Genomic DNA, 22,054 nt, shown 5'->3' with positions numbered 1-22,054 from the left:
AAGCAGTTAGATTAAACAACTCCTTTGTAAGATAAAGGTTTTAAAATGAAACATGTATGGAAACAGGTGAATTAACACTCTGCAGTTAGCAGGCTCAAGCAAGCTAAAACCCATATGGTAGCAAAAACAAACTAGCAGAGATTGTTAACAAGTTAGAAATTATTCAAACACACTTTTCTGTAGGCTACTATTTACTAGTTAACAAAAAAATCATGTATGTCATGTAAAATATATTCACCCCACCCAGTATTGTAAACAAAACTTACCAGAAAGCATGTAGTCCTTGGCTCAGACAGTGTAGTAGTGTGGGCTCAATAGCATCTCATTAGTGTGCAAGATCTTGAGAATCAGCTGTACATGTGATGGAAAAATGCCCTGTGCATGCAGAGGGTTGCAATTCCATTGAATTGGGGGTAGTTTAACCAAAATGTGCCACAATACCTAGAATTGCCTTGTGTATCACACAAAAAAAACTAATGACAAAGCAAATTTTCCTATATATATAAAACAGATCACAATTTATATTGTTTTTATTTCACCTTTATTTAACCAGGTAGGCCAGTTGAGAACACGTTCTCATTTACAACTGCGAACTGTTCAGACCCTTATTGAGTACTTTGTTGAAGCACCTTTGGCAGCGATTACAGCCTTTAGTATGACGCTGCAAGCTTGGCACACCTGTATTTGGGGAGTTTTTGCAGATCCTCACAAGCTCTGTCAGGTTGGATGGGGAGCGTTGCTGCACAGCTATTCTCAGGTCTCTCCAGAGATGTTCGATCGGGTTCAACTCTGGGCTCTGGCTGGGCCACTCAAGGACATTCAGAGACTTTCCCCGAAGCCACTCCTGCGTTGTCTTGGCTGTGTGCTTAGGCTCGTTGTCCTGTTGGAAGGTGAACCTTCGCCCCAGTCTGGAGTTCTGAGGAGCTCTGGAGAAGGTTTTCATCAAGGATCTCTCTGTACTTGGCTCCCTTCATCATTCACTCATTCACTTGTCTCCCAGTCCCTGCTGCTGAAAAACATCCCCACAGCATGATGCTGTCACCACCTCCCTGACCAAGGAAAAGTCTTTGTGGTTCAAAACTTCTTCCATTTAAGAATGATGGAGGCCACTGTGTTCTTGGGGACCTTCAATGCTGCAGATTTTTTTTTTGGTACCATTCCCAAGATCTGTGCCTCGACACAATCCTGTCTCGGAGCTCTACAGACAATTCCTTCGACCTCATGACTTGGTTTTTGCTCTGACTTGCACTGTCAACTGTGGGACCTTATATAGACAGGTGTGTGCCTTTCCAAATCATGTCCAATCAATTGAATTTACCATAGGATGACTCCAAGTTGTAGAAACATCTCAAGGATGTTCAATGGAAACAGGTTGCACCTGAGCTCAATTTCTAATCTCATAGCAAAGGGTTTGAATACTTATGTAAATAAGGTTTTTCTGTGTATTTTTAATACATTCGCAAAAATTTCTACCAACCTGTTTTCGCTTTGTCATTATTGTGTGTGTGTGTGTGTGTGTAGATTGAGGGAATTTAATACATTTTTTAATAATGCTTTAACCTAACAAAATGTGATGTGGTCTGAAGGGTTAACTGCCTGTTCAGGGGCAGAAAGACATATGTACCTTGTCAGCTGTGGGATTCGAACTTGCAACATTTCGGTTACTAGTCCAATGCTCTAACCACTAGGCTATGTCTGATATAGCCTAGTTATAATGAACATGATTTTATTATGGCTATATAAAAGGTATAATTTGTATTGTATTTTGCACAATGCACATTTAGCTTAATGACGAGGACCAAATCCTACTTCTGCTTACATAACACATGTTGTGCCAAACTGAAACAGCAGGGGTGTCCTCAGCCCACTCCCTATCTCATTTCGTCCATGCTTAGTAATAATGACTACGAATTTGCCTTGTGCGTTCTGCTCATGAACACCATAATGGACACATTTCTATATTAAAATGCATTCCACACCTGCACAATCCTTGGTGCCCAGTGTCTCTTCTCAGTTTAATCCGGGCATGATTCCCTCTCATTCCGCCTAGTCCCTCCCTCCCTGATCAGTTGCATTTATAGGTCACTGCAAGATCAGCGGTCCTTACCAAACACACAGTGATAGTCTAACCGCAGGGTTTGGGAACATTTTAAATGGCCTGCCGTCTCTCCTCGTTACCGTCAAGCAGCCTGAGCAGGTTGTGTGTGCCAGACGCATTACACACCACGTCTGTCAGATGCACAGTCGTTTCCACAGTGCCCACTGCCAGGGGGGTATCACCAGGCAACGCTGCCTAACTGACATTTGATTTACACCTAAACTGTTTGTGTTTATTTACAAAGAGTATAAAACTGTTGCTGGCCAGAGGATTGTCAACAAACAGGGCTGTCAGGGACAGACAAGATATTGGCCCCAACTGTGTTTTGGCTGGTGTCTCTTTGTTCTTCTTGTGGTAAACATCTCCCATCTCAACTTGTTTGGATCCCTCTCTCTATTGTGTGAAAACACATATCTTATTTCTCTCCAAATGAATTTGTCCAAAATAATGACTTAAAATTGTGCTGTGTAAAAAGGGTGGGCCGGTATTCGATGGGTAGGCATCGCAGTGTGCAGACTATTTGTTGACACCTCCATCATCATGGAAGGAGAGAGGCTACATTATAAATTTAAATTCTCTACTTGTATCCTTCAACACTACATTATCACTGTAGTGATCAGGATAACACAGGGCCTCGAAGGACTCGGCAACTGACGGTTTGATCGACCATCACCTTCTTTAACCACCTGTTGTGAACCACAAGGCTCCATGCTGGGCCCAATTAAAATGCCCATCCCTGACCACAATCCACAAAAAGCAGCTGTCAGAGGGAACATATTCCCACGGAACACTGTCACCATCCCAGCCGTGCTGCTGTTATTGACAGATCTCTCTGTGATCCCATCCCACTGACGAGGACTTCCCCTTCACAGAGACTCATAGAGACCTAGGAGCCATGAAACGTTCAGAGGAGAGATTATTAGATCAACGTGATGGACCTAACACACTCCTAATGAGCACTACAAAGGATTCCAGGGACGTCCTCAGGGGTTTGTTTGTGGGCGAGGAGAGCCAACAAACAGGGGAAGGTGAGAGTGAGGTTATGCTGAGTTTCCATTGAGGATTTACCACAGTGTTTTACCCAAAAGGCTCAGACTTTTTTGTTTCCATCTACGCAGGCCGGTACCCAAGCCGCACTGGGCCATGGCTCTGGCGGACCTGCTCTAACTTGGAGCCAAGCCAAGGCCCTGGGTAGTTTTCGGCTGGCATCTACACATAACAATGGCTAATTGCACACTTTAACACCTTGCCACAAAGCCTTGAATGATGCAGAGGTTGTTGATTTTGCCCGATGGAAGCACAATAACACTAGAGCCTACATTAACATAAAACACTGGTGACACACTGGGATGGGGGTATGTCTTAGTGGAAAAACACCAACTCCCCCTCCACCCATCTGAATGCCCCCTAATTTCTGTTGAAGGCAGTTAGTTGGACTCTGGGTGGAATTGAGCAGCAGCAGAACACAATTTGGAGAGGAGAGAGATTGGAGAAATCAGGCTCTGTGAGAAGGCATAGTGTGTGTGTGAGTGTAGTATACTCTGTGTGAGTGTGTTTTGCTGATGGGGACTTCCAATAGGAAAGCTTCTAATGGGTTAAGTGAGGGGTTGGGGACAGGAGAGAGGAGACCCTGTAGGGGAGATGTTTCAGAACCACCACCAGAAAGGAGAGTTAGCCTATATACAGTCTGATATGGATGCATAGCCTATATACAGTCTGAATATGGATGCATAGCCTGTATACAGTCTGATATGGATGCATAGCCTATATACAGTCTGGATGCATAGCCTATATACAGTCTGATATGGATGCATAGCCTATATACAGTCTGATATGGATGCATAGCCTATATACAGTCTGATATGGATGCATAGCCTATATACAGTCTGGATGCATAGCCGATATACAGTCTGATATGGATGCATAGCCTATATACAGTCTGGATGCATAGCCGATATACAGTCTGATATGGATGCATAGCCTATATACAGTCTGGATGCATAGCCTAAATACAGTCTGATATGGATGCATAGCCTATATACAGTCTGATATGGATGCATAGCCTATATACAGTCTGATATGGATGCATAGCCTATATACAGTCTGGATGCATAGCCTATATACAGTCTGATATGGATGCATAGCCTATATACAGTCTGATATGGATGCATAGCCTATATACAGTCTGATATGGATGCATAGCCTATATACAGTCTGATATGGATGCATAGCCTATATACAGTCTGATATGGATGCATAGCCTATATACAGTCTGATATGGATGCATAGCCTATATACAGTCTGGATGCATAGCCTATATACAGTCTGATATGGATGCATAGCCTATATACAGTCTGATATGGATGCATAGCCTATATACAGTCTGATATGGATGCATAGCCTATATACAGTCTGATATGGATGCATAGCCTGTATACAGTCTGATATGGATGCATAGCCTATATACAGTCTGATATGGATGCATAGCCTGTATACAGTCTGATATGGATGCATAGCCTATATACAGTCTGATATGGATGCATAGCCTGTATACAGTCTGATATGGATGCATAGCCTATATACAGTCTGATATGGATGCATAGCCTATATACAGTCTGATATGGATGCATAGCCTGTATACAGTCTGATATGGATGCATAGCCTATATACAGTCTGATATGGATGCATAGCCGATATACAGTCTGATATGGATGCATAGCCTATATACAGTCTGGATGCATAGCCTAAATACAGTCTGAATATGGATGCATAGCCTATATACAGTCTGATATGGATGCATAGCCTATATACAGTCTGATATGGATGCATAGCCTATATACAGTCTGATATGGATGCATAGCCTATATACAGTCTGGGATGCATAGCCTATATACAGTCTGATATGGATGCATAGCCTATATACAGTCTGATATGGATGCATAGCCTATATACAGTCTGATATGGATGCATAGCCTATATACAGTCTGATATGGATGCATAGCCTATATACAGTCTGATATAATAATAATAAATAATAATAATATATGCCATTTAGCAGACGCTTTTATCCAAAGCGACTTACAGTCATGTGTGCATACATTCTACGTATGGGTGGTCCCGGGGATCGAACCCACTATCCTGGCGTTACAAGCGCCATGCTCTACCAACTGAGCTACATAAGGACCATGCATAGCCTGTATACAGTCTGATATGGATGCATAGCCTATATACAGTCTGATATGGATGCATAGCCTGTATACAGTCTGATATGGATGCATAGCCTATATACAGTCTGATATGGATGCATAGCCTATATACAGTCTGATATGGATGCATAGCCTATATACAGTCTGATATGGATGCATAGCCTATATACAGTCTGATATGGATGCATAGCCTATATACAGTCTGATATGGATGCATAGCCTATATACAGTCTGATATGGATGCATAGCCTATATACAGTCTGATATGGATGCATAGCCTATATACAGTCTGATGGCTGATGCCCTATGCATAGCCTATATACAGTCTGATATGGATGCATAGCCTATATACAGTCTGAATATGGATGCATAGCCTATATACAGTCTGATATGGATGCATAGCCTATATACAGTCTGATATGGATGCATAGCCTATATACAGTCTGATATGGATGCATAGCCTATATACAGTCTGATATGGATGCATAGCCTGTATACAGTCTGATATGGATGCATAGCCTATATACAGTCTGATATGGATGCATAGCCTATATACAGTCTGATATGGATGCATAGCCTATATACAGTCTGATATGGATGCATAGCCTATATACAGTCTGATATGGATGCATAGCCTATATACAGTCTGATATGGATGCATAGCCAGTCTGATATGGATGCATACATATACAGTCTGATATGGATGCATAGCCTATATACAGTCTGATATGGATGCATAGCCTATATACAGTCTGATATGGATGCATAGCCTATATACAGTCTGATATGGATGCATAGCCTATATACAGTCTGATATGGATGCATAGCCTATATACAGTCTGATATGGATGCATAGCCTATATACAGTCTGATATGGATGCATAGCCTATATACAGTCTGATATGGATGCATAGCCTATATACAGTCTGATATGGATGCATAGCCTATATACAGTCTGAATATGGATGCATAGCCTATATACAGTCTGAATATGGATGCATAGCCTATATACAGTCTGATTTGATATGGATGCATAGCTAGACTGAAGCTAGAGAACCATTCCGTCTCCTAAATGCTTGAGCCAAGGATGTGTTATACAGCTGAATACAGGACTATAGACCCCCCCCACATGGGAATGTGTTCATCCAAACCTGTCAAAATCCTATTTCTCAGCTATGTTCTGAACCCTGCTCAGTCTAGCTCAGCCCATTCGCTGTCTAACTAAAGTGACCTTACCATTGTAATAAATCATAACTTTAAGGTCAGAGATTGTAGCAGGCTAGGTGAATGAAAGTCAGCATTGCAGTGAGACGTGGTTATAGGTTACAGTTTAACTGCAGTCAGTGTTTTAATGGGAATGTGTCTACAGAAATCACAGATAGCCATGTTTCATTCATCTCAGTTTCCAAATCCATATTGATGAGGTATAACGGTAGCAGGGCAGGGGCTGGAGCTTGGCTATGGCTGGAGATGGGGCTGGAGCTTGGCTATGGCTGGAGATGGGGCTGGAGCTTGGCTATGGCTGGAGATGGGGCTGGAGCTTGGCTATGGCTGGAGATGGGGCTGGAGCTTGGCTATGGCTGGAGATGGGGCTGGAGCTTGGCTATGGCTGGAGATGGGGCTGGAGCTTGGCTGGAGATGGGGCTGGCGCAGGGCTGTGCTGGAGCAGGGCTGTGCTGGAGCAGGGCTGTGCTGGAGCATGGTTGGGACTGGTGATTCATGGAAGTGTCATAGCAGCTAATTGCTGTATGGTGTAGTGTGGTTGATCTAACAATAGTAGCCTGTGTGGCAGCTCTAACAACAGTAGCCTATCTGTGTCTGTAGGTGAGGCCTCCTTTTTTACAATTGTAATATTGTTTTAAAGATTGATTTAAGAGGACTTGTATTTGCCAGTAGCTAATAGTAGCTAATATTCTAAAAAGTGAAACCCATATGAAAGCCTGAGACTCCCCATATGAAAGCCTGAGACTCCCCATATGAAAGCCTGAGACTCCCCATATGAAAGCCTGAGACTCCCCATATGAAAGCCTGAGACTCCCCATATGAAAGCCTGAGACTCCCCATATGAAAGCCTGAGACTCCCCATATGAAAGCCTGAGACTCCCCATATGAAAGCCTGAGACTCCCCATATGAAAGCCTGAGACTCCCCATATGAAAGCCTGAGACTCCCCATATGAAAGCCTGAGACTCCCCATATGAAAGCCTGAGACTCCCCATATGAAAGCCTCCAAACTTCTATCTCCAAAAGTAGGGCAGTAAAATAATTACTTTAATGAAAAAATAAAAACCTGAAGAAAGGAAGGCATGAAATACTTTGCTATGCATTAATGGGTTTGTTTGATACACATTGTAAATTATAAATGGACCCATTGTACTCTTTCTCATTACTTTATTAAGAGTGGTTACATTTCTCCGTTTTTATTCTGTATCCTCTTTGTGTGGACGGTAATGAATAATGTGAATACGCAGGGGGTAATAATGTCCATCCAAACTTTAAATGCAAAAAAAACCCTGGGAAGTTCAAACTAAATGTTACCACTGTTCCAGTGATTATGTCCTCTCCCCCATACAGGCACCCAGTACCGGGAGGGGCAGGAGCGGGACTTGAAGGTGGCTCTGAGGGGCACAGACCCCTCCATCCCTCTGGTGTTTGTCAGTGGTAACCATGACCTGGGTAACACACCCACCCCAGAGACTGTAGCCCAGTTCTGCAACGCCTGGGGAGACGACTACTTCAGCTTCTGGGTGGGTGGCTAGAGTGAGATGAAAACTTACTGTAGATGTGGGTTGTACAAAACTCTTTAAGTTCCTTACATAAACACTGGTCCTTGGAGCTGGATAGGAACAATTGACCTGTAACATGAGGTATGAACAGTAGGAACAGAGTGACACCCCTTTTTATCCAACATGAATTACTACTGTTATTGTATACTCTGTGGGGCCCAAGCTGAAAGCAAAGTGATGTCATAATGCTGAGACAACTGTCTCTAGTCAGGTCAGTTGTAATGTGGCTGCTTTAAAGGCATTAATGAGAACCATGGCAATGCCATAATGACATTATCTTAATAACCTTAACCTATACTGTAATCCCAAACGTGCCACTCTGATTTTTAGGTTGGAGGGGTGCTGTGTCTGGTGCTGAACTCCCAGCTGTTCTTTGATGCGTCGGCCTGCCCCGACCTGAGAGACGCCCAGGAAGCCTGGTTAGAGGGCCAGCTGCAGAGGGCCTCTCAGGGGCCCGGGGTCACCCCCAAACACGTCCTGGTGTTCCAGCACATCCCTCTGTACTTAAAGACCCCCGACGAGGAGGATGACTACTTTAACCTGCAGACCGCCACGAGGCAGAGCCTCCTAGGCAGGTTCAAACGGGCAGGTAGGTCATTTAACTTGATTTAACCTTTATTCAAGGGCGAATCTAACTTCCACTAGACTTATTTTCACTTCATTCATTGATGTCAATGTTAGACTTAGTGAAAATTACATTTCAGCGAAAGTTAGGATTCACCCCACAACCTTTATTTAGGAAGTGGTCTCCTCTTGTTTTGTGCTTAGTGAACACAGCCCAGATTTAGCTGTGCAACACAGCCCTCACACCAGGGAAAGATGGGATTAGTGTGTCAACAGGTTTACTACAGGATAAGTCACAGTGAGGAGGACCAAGGAGGAACAGCCCCTGATTTTTTCCCCCACATTTACAGCCTGAATTTAAAATGGATTAAGTTGAGATTCTGTCACTGGCCTACACACAATACACCATAATATCAGTGGAATTATGTTTTTCAATATTATTTGCAAATAAATTAAAAACAAAAAGCTGAATTGTCTTGAGTCAATAAGTATTCAACCCCTTTGTTATGACAAGCCTAAATATGTTTAGGAGTAATGTGCTTTTGTCAAATAAGTTGCATGGACTCACTTTGTGCAATAATAGTGTTTAACAGGATTTTTGAATGACTATCTCATCTCTGTACCCCATACATACAGATAATTGTAGATTTAATCACAAAGACCAGGGAGATTTCGCAATGACTTGCAAAGGGCACATATTGGTAGATTGATTTTTTTTTTTACCAGACATTCAATATCCCTTTGAGCATGGTGAAGTTATTAATTACACTTTTGGATGGTGTATCAATAAACCCAGTCACTACAAAGGTACTGGTGTCCTTTCTAACTCAGTTGCCTGAGAGGAAGGAAACAGATCAGGGATTTCACCAGGAGGCCAATGGTGACTTTAAAACAGTTACAGAGTTGAATGGCTGTGATAGGAGAAAACTGAGGATGGATCAACATTGTAGTTTCTCCACCATATTAACCCATTTGAGAGTGACAATATAATGAAGCCTGTAAGAATAAAAATATTCAAAAACATGCATCCTGTTCGCAACAAGGCACTTAAGTATTACTGCAAAGCAACTCACTTTTTCTCCTGAATACAACTTCTTATGTTTGGGGCAAATCCAATACAACATATTACTGAGTACCACTCTCCATATTTTCAAGCATAGTAGTGGCTGCATCATGTTAATGATATGCTTGTTATCGGCAAGGGCTGGGGAGTTTCAGGATAAAAAATAAACAGAATGAAGCACAGTCAAACCTGGTTCAGTCTGGTTTCCACCAGACACTGGAAGATGAATTCACCTTTCAGCAGGACAAAAACTTAAAACACAAGGCCAAATATACACTGGAGTTGCTTACAAAGAAGACAGTGAATCTTCCTGAGTGGCTGAGTTAGTTTTTATTTTAAATCTACGGCCAGACCTGAAAATGGTTGTATAACAATGATCAACAACAAATTTGACAGAGCTTGAAGAATTTTGAAAAGAATAATGGCCAAATGTTGCACAATCGAGGTGTGGAAAGTTCTTTGAGATTTACCCAGAAAGACTCACAGCTGTAATCGCTACCAAAGGTGCTTTTACAAATTATTGACTCGGGGGTGTGAATACTTATGTAAATTAGATTTCTGTATTTCATTTTCAATACATTTGCAAACATTTCTAAAAACATGTTTTCACTTTTTCGTTATGCGGTATTGTGTGTAGATGGGTGAGAAATGTATATTTAATCCATTTTGAATTTAGGCTGTAACAACAAAATATGGAATAAGTCAAGGGGTTCTGAAGGCACTGTACTTAATTTAATCCATGCTCAAAAGTATACAAAGGTGAAAGTGCATAGTGCTGAAGAAAAAAAGGAGCATACGTTTCATCAGTGCTGTATAAAGCTGAATACGTAAAACTAATTCAAATGACACCTGTATGTCTTACGTGTGTCATTTTAGTTAGTCTGTACAGCACTGATGAAGATGTAAAAGCTGAAACCTATGCTCCTATTTTTTGGTTTAGCCCTTTTTAGCACTTTCAACTTTTGCATTCTTTTGAGCATGGATTGAATTAAGAATATTTTAGAATCTCGGCCTCCTTGTTTTTTCCCCTTCTCATAGCTTGAGTGTGAGTACGTTTTTAACTCTACAGATATGTTTACTCTCAGGCACAGACCACCATTCATTCTAGCCTAAACGCAAACTCTCAAAATGGATTTCAGCACTTCTATTTTATGATTTCAGGATCTGCTGGGTTTTTTTAACCAAAATGTCGAGCTCATATGAAAGGAAGATCAAGTTCAACTCATCCACACTAATATTTCCCCAGCTGTTATGCTAGTACAGCTATAGACTAGGGCATGGGAGTGTTAAGTATCGCATTCATACCCTTGTAGTAAAGTAATATAACACACATAGCCAATGTTCTCTTAGTGATGCAAGCTATGTTGTCTAATATACTGTAATATAATGGGCGGTGTCAGAGGAAAGCCCATAAAATTGTGGGCTCCCCCCCCCCCCCATTTGTTTTGTATGCTTGTTGTATTCGGCGCATGTGACAGTTTGATTTGGTAATGTACAAGGTTACCACATTGTCTACTGTCATTTTTTATTTTTTTAAATTTGACCTTTATTTAACCAGGCAAGTCAGTTAAGAACACATTCTTAATTTCAATGACGGCCTAGGAACAGTGGGTTAACTGCCTGTTCAGGGGCAGAACGACAGATTTGTACCTTGTCAGCTCGGGGATTTGAACTCGCAACCTACTAGTCCACTAGGCTACCCTGCCGCCCTAACCACGAGGCTACCATTTGTGTACTCTACTGTAATGTACGAGGCTACCATTTGTGTACTCTACTGTAATGTACGAGGCTGCCATTTGTCTACTCTACTGTAATGTACAAGGTTACCATATTGTCTACTGTAATGTACGAGGCTACCATTGTCTACTCTACTGTAATGTACGAGGCTACCATTGTCTACTCTACTGTAATGTACAAGGTTACCATATTGTCTACTGTAATGTACGAGGCTACCATTGTCTACTCTACTGTAATGTACAAGGTTACCATATTGTCTACTGTAATGTACGAGGCTACCATTGTCTACTCTACTGTAATGTATGATGCTACAATTTTCTCTACTGTAATGTACGAGGCTACTGTATTGTTTACTGTAATGTACAAGGCGACCATTTTGTCTACTCTACTGTAATGTACGAGTCTACCATAGTCTACGGTAATGTATGAGGCTACTATTTTGTCTACTCTACTGTGTACGAGGCTACCACCGTCTACTGTAATGTACGAGGCTACAATTGTCTACTGTAATGCACAAGGCTACCATATTGGTCACACTACTGCAATGTACGAGACTACCATATTGTCCTCTCCTCTACTGTAATGTACGAGGCTACCATATTGTCCACTCTACTGTAATTTACAAGGCTACCATATTGTCTACTGTAATGTACGAGGCTGCCATATTGTCTACTGTACATATTTTCTGCAGAGGGAGCTCATCTAATCTGAGACGCTTGTCTGTTTTGTCCAGCAAGCTATTATCAGCATCCTCTCTCTCTCTGTTAGCAGGAGAAGTGCTGCTATTCCTATCATTCGTAATCACCAGGGTCAGATACTGGTTACGGTCTCTCAGCTATTGTTTAGTGTTTTACTTGTTTTGTTCTATTTGCATCATACAGCAGTAGGCAGACTGGCTGCAGCGTATTTTGGTACGAAGACTCCAAAAGAAATATTGCGTTTTAGAGACACCTTTGTTCCTGTTTATTGGAAAACTGGAGATGTGTATATGAAGTGTTTTTCACTGCAGGGCATGATGCTGGCGTCTGGTAAAAAATATCTCAACCGACCGAAACACATTTCAAAATAGAGTGCCTTTTAGAAAATATTCACACCCCTTGACTTGTTTCACATGTTGCGTTAGTTTGAATTTAAAATGTATTAAATTTAAATATCTTTTTTGTGACTGTTCTACACAAAATGCTCCATAATGTCAGTGTAATTTTCTTTTTACAAATGAATTAGAAATTAAAAGTTGAAATGTCTAGATTTAAGTATTCAACCCCTTTGTTATGGCAAGCATTAAAAAAAATGTGCTTAGCAAGTCAAATAAAATGTTGCATGGACTCACTTTGTGTGCAATAATAGTGTTTAACATGATTTTTGTGGCAACCCGGGGGCCAGCAGGGAGCTACAAAGCCAGGAACAGGACTTCTGTCAGCTCCAGAGGGCTAGATAGTTTCCAAGGTGAGTCAGCACCATGGACAGCTTTATAGGCACCCACTGGGGCTGGTGATTTGACACCAATACTACCCAGTCCAGGTGATGCAACCAATTGGCACCTGGAAATAGTCCCACCTGTCCCTCGTTACTCCAAATGGGTATAAGTAGAGGTGCAGTCACTCGGGCGTGGGTACGCCTAGACCTCAGAAGAACTGGAGAAGAGGACCCATTCCCGGGCAGCATGCCCCGGACTCATTGCTCTCTCTTGTTCATTAACACAGGCGGTCTGAGAAGCTGCCACACAGTGACCCACCCACTACCTGAGAGGCCTTTCAGTTGTATTTCTCCACGTTCCTCCAAACCTTTTATTAAAGATCAACTTTTGTTTGAGCGCCGCAAAATGGTCTCCGGCTGTCTTATTTTGTGAGTTTCACCTCTGACTCCCCTGGGCTGCCACAATACCTCATCTCTGTACCCCACACATACAATTATCTGTAAGGTGCCTCAGTCAAGCAGTGATATGAGAAAACGAAGGATGGATCAACATTGTAGTTATTCCACAATACTAACCTAATTGACTGAGGGAAAAGGAAGCCTTTCCAGAATACAAATATTCCAAAACATGCGTCATGTCTGAAACAAGGCACTAAAGTAATACTGTGAAAAATGTGGCAAATATTGTACAATCCAGGTGTGCAGAGCTCTTTTATTATCCCATGGGATTTGATTAGGAGATAAGACTTTAACCCCCTTGTTTTAAGCCTGAGAGGAGTGAGGAGGTGTAAAAGCCTTGGGAACAGAGATGGAGGTTGGTGATAATGTGTAGTGTAGCACCAGGGTGTCAGAGCCCAGGGGATGGGAACCAAAGTGAAGGTGTTGAATGTCCTCTGGGGAATGTGTAACTGTTTAAAAAATGTTTTATTGAATATCCGAAACATACAATATACTTGCAGTGAAGCCGCTCAACAACTACATCATACCAGTCATCCAACAGACTCCCATTCAGAGAGACACACCGAAGCATCCAGGGTCAAGCCCTGCTCAACAACTACACCCTACCAGTCATCCATCAGACTCCCATTCAGAGAGACACACCAAAGAATCCAGGGTCAAGCCCTGCTCAACAACTACACCCTACCAGTCATCCAACAGACTCCCATTCAGAGAGACACACCGAAGCATCCAGGGTCAAGCCCTGCTCAACAACTACATCATACCAGTCATCCATCAGACTCCCATTCAGAGAGACACACCAAAGAATCCAGGGTCAAGCCCTGCTCAACAACTACACCCTACCAGTCATCCATCAGGCTCCCATTCAGAGAGACACACCAAAGCATCCAGGATCAAGCCCTGCTCAACAACTACACCCTACCAGTCATCCAACAGACTCCCATTCAGAGAGACACACCAAAGCATCCAGGGTCAAGCCCTGCTCAACAACTACATCATACCAGTCATCCAACAGACTCCCATTCAGAGAGACACACCGAAGCATCCAGGGTCAAGCCCTGCTCAACAACTACACCCTACCAGTCATCCAACAGACTCCCATTCAGAGAGACACACCGAAGCATCCAGGGTCAAGCCCTGCTCAACAACTACACACTACCAGTCATCCAACAGACTCCCATTCAGAGAGACACACCGAAGCATCCAGGGTCAAAGCCCTGCTCAACAACTACACCCTACCAGTCATCCAACAGACTCCCATTCAGAGAGACACACCGAAGCATCCAGGGTCAAAGCCCTGCTCAACAACTACACCCTACCAGTCATCCAACAGACTCCCATTCAGAGAGACACACCGAAGCATCCAGGGTCAAAGCCCTGCTCAACAACTACACCCTACCAGTCATCCAACAGACTCCCATTCAGAGAGACACACCAAAGCATCCAGGGTCAAGCCCTGCTCAACAACTACATCATACCAGTCATCCAACAGACTCCCATTCAGAGAGACACACCAAAGCATCCAGGGTCAAGCCCTGCTCAACAACTACATCATACCAGTCATCCAACAGACTCCAATTCAGAGAGACACACCGAAGCATCCAGGGTCAAGCCCTGCTCAACAACTACACCCTACCAGTCATCCAACAGACTCCCATTCAGAGAGACACATCAAAGCATCCAGGGTCAAGCCCTGCTCAACAACTACACCCTACCAGTCATCCAACAGACTCCCATTCAGAGAGACACACCAAAGCATCCAGGGTCAAAGCCCTGCTCAACAACTACACCCTACCAGTCATCCAACAGACTCCCATTCAGAGAGACACACCGAAGCATCCAGGGTCAAGCCCTGCTCAACAACTACATCATACCAGTCATCCAACAGACTCCCATTCAGAGAGACACACCGAAGCATCCAGGGTCAAGCCCTGCTCAACAACTACACCCTACCAGTCATCCAACAGACTCCCATTCAGAGAGACACACCGAAGCATCCAGGGTCAAGCCCTGCTCAACAACTACACCCTACCAGTCATCCAACAGACTCCCATTCAGAGAGACACACAGAAGCATCCAGGGTCAAAGCCCTGCTCAACAACTACACCCTACCAGTCATCCAACAGACTCCCATTCAGAGAGACACACCGAAGCATCCAGGGTCAAAGCCCTGCTCAACAACTACACCCTACCAGTCATCCAACAGACTCCCATTCAGAGAGACACACCGAAGCATCCAGGGTCAAAGCCCTGCTCAACAACTACATCATACCAGTCATCCAACAGACTCCCATTCAGAGAGACACACCGAAGCATCCAGGGTCAAAGCCCTGCTCAACAACTACATCATACCAGTCATCCAAAAGACTCCCATTCACAGAGACACACCAAAGCATCCAGGGTCAAGCCCTGCTCAACAACTACACCCTACCAGTCATCCAACAGACTCCCATTCAGAGAGACACACCGAAGCATCCAGGGTCAAGCCCTGCTCAACAACTACACCCTACCAGTCATCCAACAGACTCCCATTCAGAGAGACACACCGAAGCATCCAGGGTCAAGCCCTGCTCAACAACTACACACTACCAGTCATCCAACAGACTCCCATTCAGAGAGACACACCGAAGCATCCAGGGTCAAAGCCCTGCTCAACAACTACATCATACCAGTCATCCAACAGACTCCCATTCAGAGAGACACACCGAAGCATCCAGGGTCAAAGCCCTGCTCAACAACTACACCCTACCAGTCATCCAACAGACTCCAATTCAGAGAGACACACCGAAGCATCCAGGGTCAAGCCCTGCTCAACAACTACACCCTACCAGTCATCCAACAGACTCTCATTCAGAGAGACACATCAAAGCATCCAGGGTCAAGCCCTGCTCAACAACTACACCCTACCAGTCATCCAACAGACTCCCATTCAGAGAGACACACCAAAGCATCCAGGGTCAAAGCCCTGCTCAACAACTACACCCTACCAGTCATCCAACAGACTCCCATTCAGAGAGACACACCGAAGCATCCAGGGTCAAGCCCTGCTCAACAACTACATCATACCAGTCATCCAACAGACTCCCATTCAGAGAGACACACCGAAGCATCCAGGGTCAAGCCCTGCTCAACAACTACACCCTACCAGTCATCCAACAGACTCCCATTCAGAGAGACACACCGAAGCATCCAGGGTCAAGCCCTGCTCAACAACTACACCCTACCAGTCATCCAACAGACTCCCATTCAGAGAGACACACAGAAGCATCCAGGGTCAAAGCCCTGCTCAACAACTACACCCTACCAGTCATCCAACAGACTCCCATTCAGAGAGACACACCGAAGCATCCAGGGTCAAAGCCCTGCTCAACAACTACACCCTACCAGTCATCCAACAGACTCCCATTCAGAGAGACACACCGAAGCATCCAGGGTCAAAGCCCTGCTCAACAACTACATCATACCAGTCATCCAACAGACTCCCATTCAGAGAGACACACCGAAGCATCCAGGGTCAAAGCCCTGCTCAACAACTACATCATACCAGTCATCCAAAAGACTCCCATTCACAGAGACACACCAAAGCATCCAGGGTCAAGCCCTGCTCAACAACTACACCCTACCAGTCATCCAACAGACTCCCATTCAGAGAGACACACCAAAGCATCCAGGGTCAAAGCCCTGCTCAACAACTACACCCTACCAGTCATCCAACAGACTCCCATTCAGAGAGACACACCGAAGCATCCAGGGTCAAAGCCCTGCTCAACAACTACACCCTACCAGTCATCCAACAGACTCCCATTCAGAGAGACACACCGAAGCATCCAGGGTCAAGCCCTGCTCAACAACTACACCCTACCAGTCATCCAACAGACTCCCATTCAGAGAGACACATCAAAGCATCCAGGGTCAAGCCCTGCTCAACAACTACATCATACCAGTCATCCAACAGACTCCCATTCAGAGAGACACACCGAAGCATCCAGGGTCAAGCCCTGCTCAACAACTACACCCTACCAGTCATCCAACAGACTCCCATTCAGAGAGACACACCGAAGCATCCAGGGTCAAGCCCTGCTCAACAACTACACCCTACCAGTCATCCAACAGACTCCCATTCAGAGAGACACACCGAAGCATCCAGGGTCAAGCCCTGCTCAACAACTACACCCTACCAGTCATCCAACAGACTCCCATTCAGAGAGACACACCAAAGCATCCAGGGTCAAAGCCCTGCTCAACAACTACACCCTACCAGTCATCCAACAGACTCCCATTCAGAGAGACACACCGAAGCATCCAGGGTCAAAGCCCTGCTCAACAACTACACCCTACCAGTCATCCAACAGACTCCCATTCAGAGAGACACACCAAAGCATCCAGGGTCAAGCCCTGCTCAACAACTACACCCTACCAGTCATCCAACAGACTCCCATTCAGAGAGACACACCAAAGCATCCAGGGTCAAGCCCTGCTCAACAACTACACCCTACCAGTCATCCAACAGACTCCCATTCAGAGAGACACACCGAAGCATCCAGGGTCAAGCCCTGCTCAACAACTACACCCTACCAGTCATCCAACAGACTCCCATTCAGAGAGACACATCAAGCATCCAGGGTCAAGCCCTGCTCAACAACTACATCATACCAGTCATCCAACAGACTCCCATTCAGAGAGACACACCGAAGCATCCAGGGTCAAAGCCCTGCTCAACAACTACACCCTACCAGTCATCCAACAGACTCCCATTCAGAGAGACACACCGAAGCATCCAGGGTCAAAGCCCTGCTCAACAACTACATCATACCAGTCATCCAACAGACTCCCATTCAGAGAGACACACCGAAGCATCCAGGGTCAAAGCCCTGCTCAACAACTACATCATACCAGTCATCCAACAGACTCCCATTCAGAGAGACACACCGAAGCATCCAGGGTCAAAGCCCTGCTCAACAACTACACCCTACCAGTCATCCAACAGACTCCCATTCAGAGAGACACACCGAAGCATCCAGGGTCAAGCCCTGCTCAACAACTACACCCTACCAGTCATCCAACAGACTCCCATTCAGAGAGACACACCAAAGCATCCAGGGTCAAGCCCTGCTCAACAACTACACCCTACCAGTCATCCAACAGACTCCCATTCAGAGAGACACACCGAAGCATCCAGGATCAAGCCCTGCTCAACAACTACACCCTACCAGTCATCCAACAGACTCCCATTCAGAGAGACACACCAAAGCATCCAGGGTCAAGCCCTGCTCAACAACTACACCCTACCAGTCATCCAACAGACTCCCATTCAGAGAGAGACACACCGAAGCATCCAGGGTCAAGCCCTGCTCAAGACAGATCTCCCACCAGGCCAATACTAAGAGTATTAGTGTATTAGTAATTGACTGACCAGGTCTCTCCAGATCTCCTAACAGTACTATTACTAGGGTCAATTTTAGATCAATGCTATGCCTTTTCAGCCATTCCTGAACCTTAGACCAGAAACAGGCTACCTGAGGGCAATACCACAATAAATGGTCTATTGATTCTGTATTCTCACAACAAAATCTACAGAGCTTCGATGATTGTATGCCCCGAATATTCAACATTTTGTTGGTGGCAAGAATTCTGTATAATAATTTTAGCTGAAAAGCACGAAGTCTTGAATCTTGAGTTTTATATATCAACTCATACACCCTGTACCATGGAATCGGTACATCAAAAATCTCTTCCCAACTGTTTTGCAATCTGTATGTGTAACTTGTTGCACGCCCATATACCCTCACTGTTTAATTTAGGTGAAGGAGGTTTATGTGTGTTTATGGACCAGGGAAGATGAAGGTTGTCTCTACAGTATTGTTTCGGACTCTGAAGTCATTTCTATTGAAAGGGCATTTATAGATGCATGAGCATTGTTGTTCCTCGTGCTCTCAGAATGGGGACACTTAAAGGGATAATGCCAGATTCTGGCATGTAGGCCCTTTACTTCCACAGAGTCCGAGGAACTCATGGATACCATTGATATGTCTCTGCGTGCAGTGTGTAGGAAGTATGGGGTAGTTTCACAAGCCAATGCTAATTAGCCTTAGCCAATGACGAAGTCTACAGGTATGGTAGCGTTGCTCGCAGTATCCCTTTAACTGTGTATAATATGATGTAAGCTTTTAGTTGTATCCATGTTTCTTTTGTATTGTCAAGCATGTGAATTGACAATGCGAATACTACTACGACCAAGATGAATCATGTGTTTTTCCATTCATGTCTGATGATTTAGTATTCATGATTGATATATTGCCCCTTCAGATATATTAACTGGTTTTTAATTTCTCTCTGGCGCTCTATTGATGTTACTGAGAGTGGAGAACGTACATATCTGGTTTCCCAGGCAGGTGGAAATCTTTTTCCACCTGCCTGAAATATTTTTTCACCAGCATTTCGTGGATGTTACTGATATCAAATCAAAGTTGATTTTTTGCATACACAGTTTTGCAGATGTAATTGCAGGTGCAGCGAAAGGCTTGTGTTTCTAGCTCCAACAGTGCAGCAATACCTAGCAACACAATAACAGAATTTTAAAAAAGGACAAGAAATGAAGACATAACAGAATAAGCGATTTAAAGAGTAGAAATCAGAAATCATCTAGGAATCAGTCTCGGGATAAAAGACCAGAAAACAGCAGGACTGAAGCTGTGCACCTCTGATCTACCCCCACACCACAGTAACACACAGCACGGTAGTAGTATGTGTAGGGTGAGGACATTGGAACGGGATCCTGAGATAGAGGCCATGTTCCAAATGGCACCCTATTCCCTATATACAGAAATACATTTCATCATGAAATGGTAAAAGGCAGTGCTCTATATAGGGATTAGGGTGCCAGTTGGGACGCAATATGAGAGATATGATGAGAGTGATGGATCTTTCAGGCACAGGCCATAGATGAAAATCCACATGCTAGCTACTTAAATTTTCTATTTCCCTCGGTCATGCTAATTATCTACAGCTAGACACGCTTTCATGATGAATTATTTCTAGTCCAATACTCTGACACTCGCCCTCTACCACACACACAAAGGGTACAACTGCACACACATTCACACGCACACCGCAGTCTTACAGATGTGTCAATGACAGCTCTGTTGGGAGTGAACAGTGTGAGAGTGGGAGGCTAAGGGAGAGTCTAGAGAGAGAACCTTCACCCCATTCTGAGGTCCTGAGTGCTCTGGAGGAGGTCTGAACAGGTTGGATCACTTATTTATCCAATCCTTTTAATGGCGTGGTCAGGAAGAACTCCTGAGGGAAACAGACTACGTTAGGACATTAGAGCTAGTGACTGATACCACTTGTGAGTGCAGACAGAGTGTGTAGATGTTTTTGGACTCCCAGCAGGCCTGACTCTAGCTGGAGATATGAATGAGCCAGTAACACTGGCTGTTAAGTGATCACTACCAATTAATCCTGAAGCTTCACCACGCTATCAAGAGGAGCAGAGTAGGCTGACTCCTCAACATTGACAGATGGTTTTAGCTCAATTGGTGAAGAACAAAAGTGCTAAGTGACATGGCTTGTTTTATGTTGTTTGTGTTTGTTTTATAAATCATTCTCATTTGGTTTCATGAGCTTTTTTCATGACTGTAACACTGATGTATTCAAATTAATTCAGGATGATTTCATCATAACATTAATAGCTTTTACTTTTCATTCTGGGGTACGTAGAGTTCTCAACCCGTGTTATCAAAAATGATAGGATGATTGTGTAAGGTGTGATAGCCGAACCCACAGATTGTGACACCCTCCTCACCCTTCAAGAATTAGGCAGGTTAGGCACAGTTCCTGTCCTGCTGTGACCCCTGCAGATAGACATGCACTGGATAGAGGTCCTTCGGGTTCCGTAACAACAAAGAGACAAACAATAGATGTATTTAAATCAGAACATTCTGAACTGCTCTATCTCACTCTCCTGAATAAACCCAGAGGTAGGACATCAAAATGGGAGCGGGAGAAAGAGAGATGTATGGCTGATTTAGACTGGGCTGGCTGGTTGCCAGCTGTAATTAGTAGCTTACTGCTCTCTCTCCTCTTTCTCTCTCTCTCTCTCTCTACCTCTCTCTCTCTACCTCTACTGTGATGGTATTCAGAGGAAACCTACTCATTTAAAAAGTAATTTTTCTTTCGTCTTGTTGGTTCACTTCCTCTTATTTTTCTTCCTGATAATTCTGTTTTTTTCCCTCTCTGATGCTTACGTCATTGTTGCTGTGGTTTGTATTTTCTTAATCTTTTAAGGGTTTGCAGAAAGGTTAGTAGTTACCCTTCAATTCAAGTGTGCATCTAGCAAGTGTTTTTTTTCTCCACATTTGTAGGGTATTTGTTTTGCAAACTCTACCATCTTGATTGATTAAAATAATCATGATATTATTCTGCCAGATAAGTATAGGCTACTTCGTAGTTAACATTTAATTGAGAAGGTTTTTGGGAAAACTTTCCATCTACCAGAAGACTTTTCATTAGCATCTTCGCTAATGGCTACACAAAGTGGTAGCTTTGCACACACACACAGCAAATACGAATCACTGATGCATTCTGTTCATGTCTTATGATAAACATCTGCAAATTGAATTAATTCAATACATTTAGTTGATTCCCTGCTAAGGTCAAATGTTTTTTAATATTGTTGAATTATGTTTTAATGCCTGGATTCCGTGAGGGCCCTAATTATCATATTT

The 22,054-nt window shown here is 43.8% G+C and overlaps 1 protein-coding gene across 1 annotated transcript in view; it reads left to right on the top strand.

Annotated features, from left to right (window-relative positions):
* The window catches only part of cpped1 (calcineurin-like phosphoesterase domain containing 1), a 38,401-nt gene that overhangs the window by 10,701 nt on the left and 5,646 nt on the right, over positions 1-22,054 (top strand). Inside the window, exons 3-4 of the mRNA XM_035759913.2 lie at positions 7,878-8,050; positions 8,420-8,678. Of these exons, the coding sequence (XP_035615806.1) occupies positions 7,878-8,050; positions 8,420-8,678 (432 nt within the window). The remainder of the gene's footprint in view (positions 1-7,877; positions 8,051-8,419; positions 8,679-22,054) is intronic.

Source organism: Oncorhynchus keta, chromosome 2, assembly GCF_023373465.1.
Source record: "Oncorhynchus keta strain PuntledgeMale-10-30-2019 chromosome 2, Oket_V2, whole genome shotgun sequence".
In the NCBI taxonomy this organism is placed as follows: Eukaryota; Metazoa; Chordata; class Actinopteri; order Salmoniformes; family Salmonidae; genus Oncorhynchus; species Oncorhynchus keta.
This window is presented reverse-complemented; position numbering and strand designations above follow the sequence as displayed.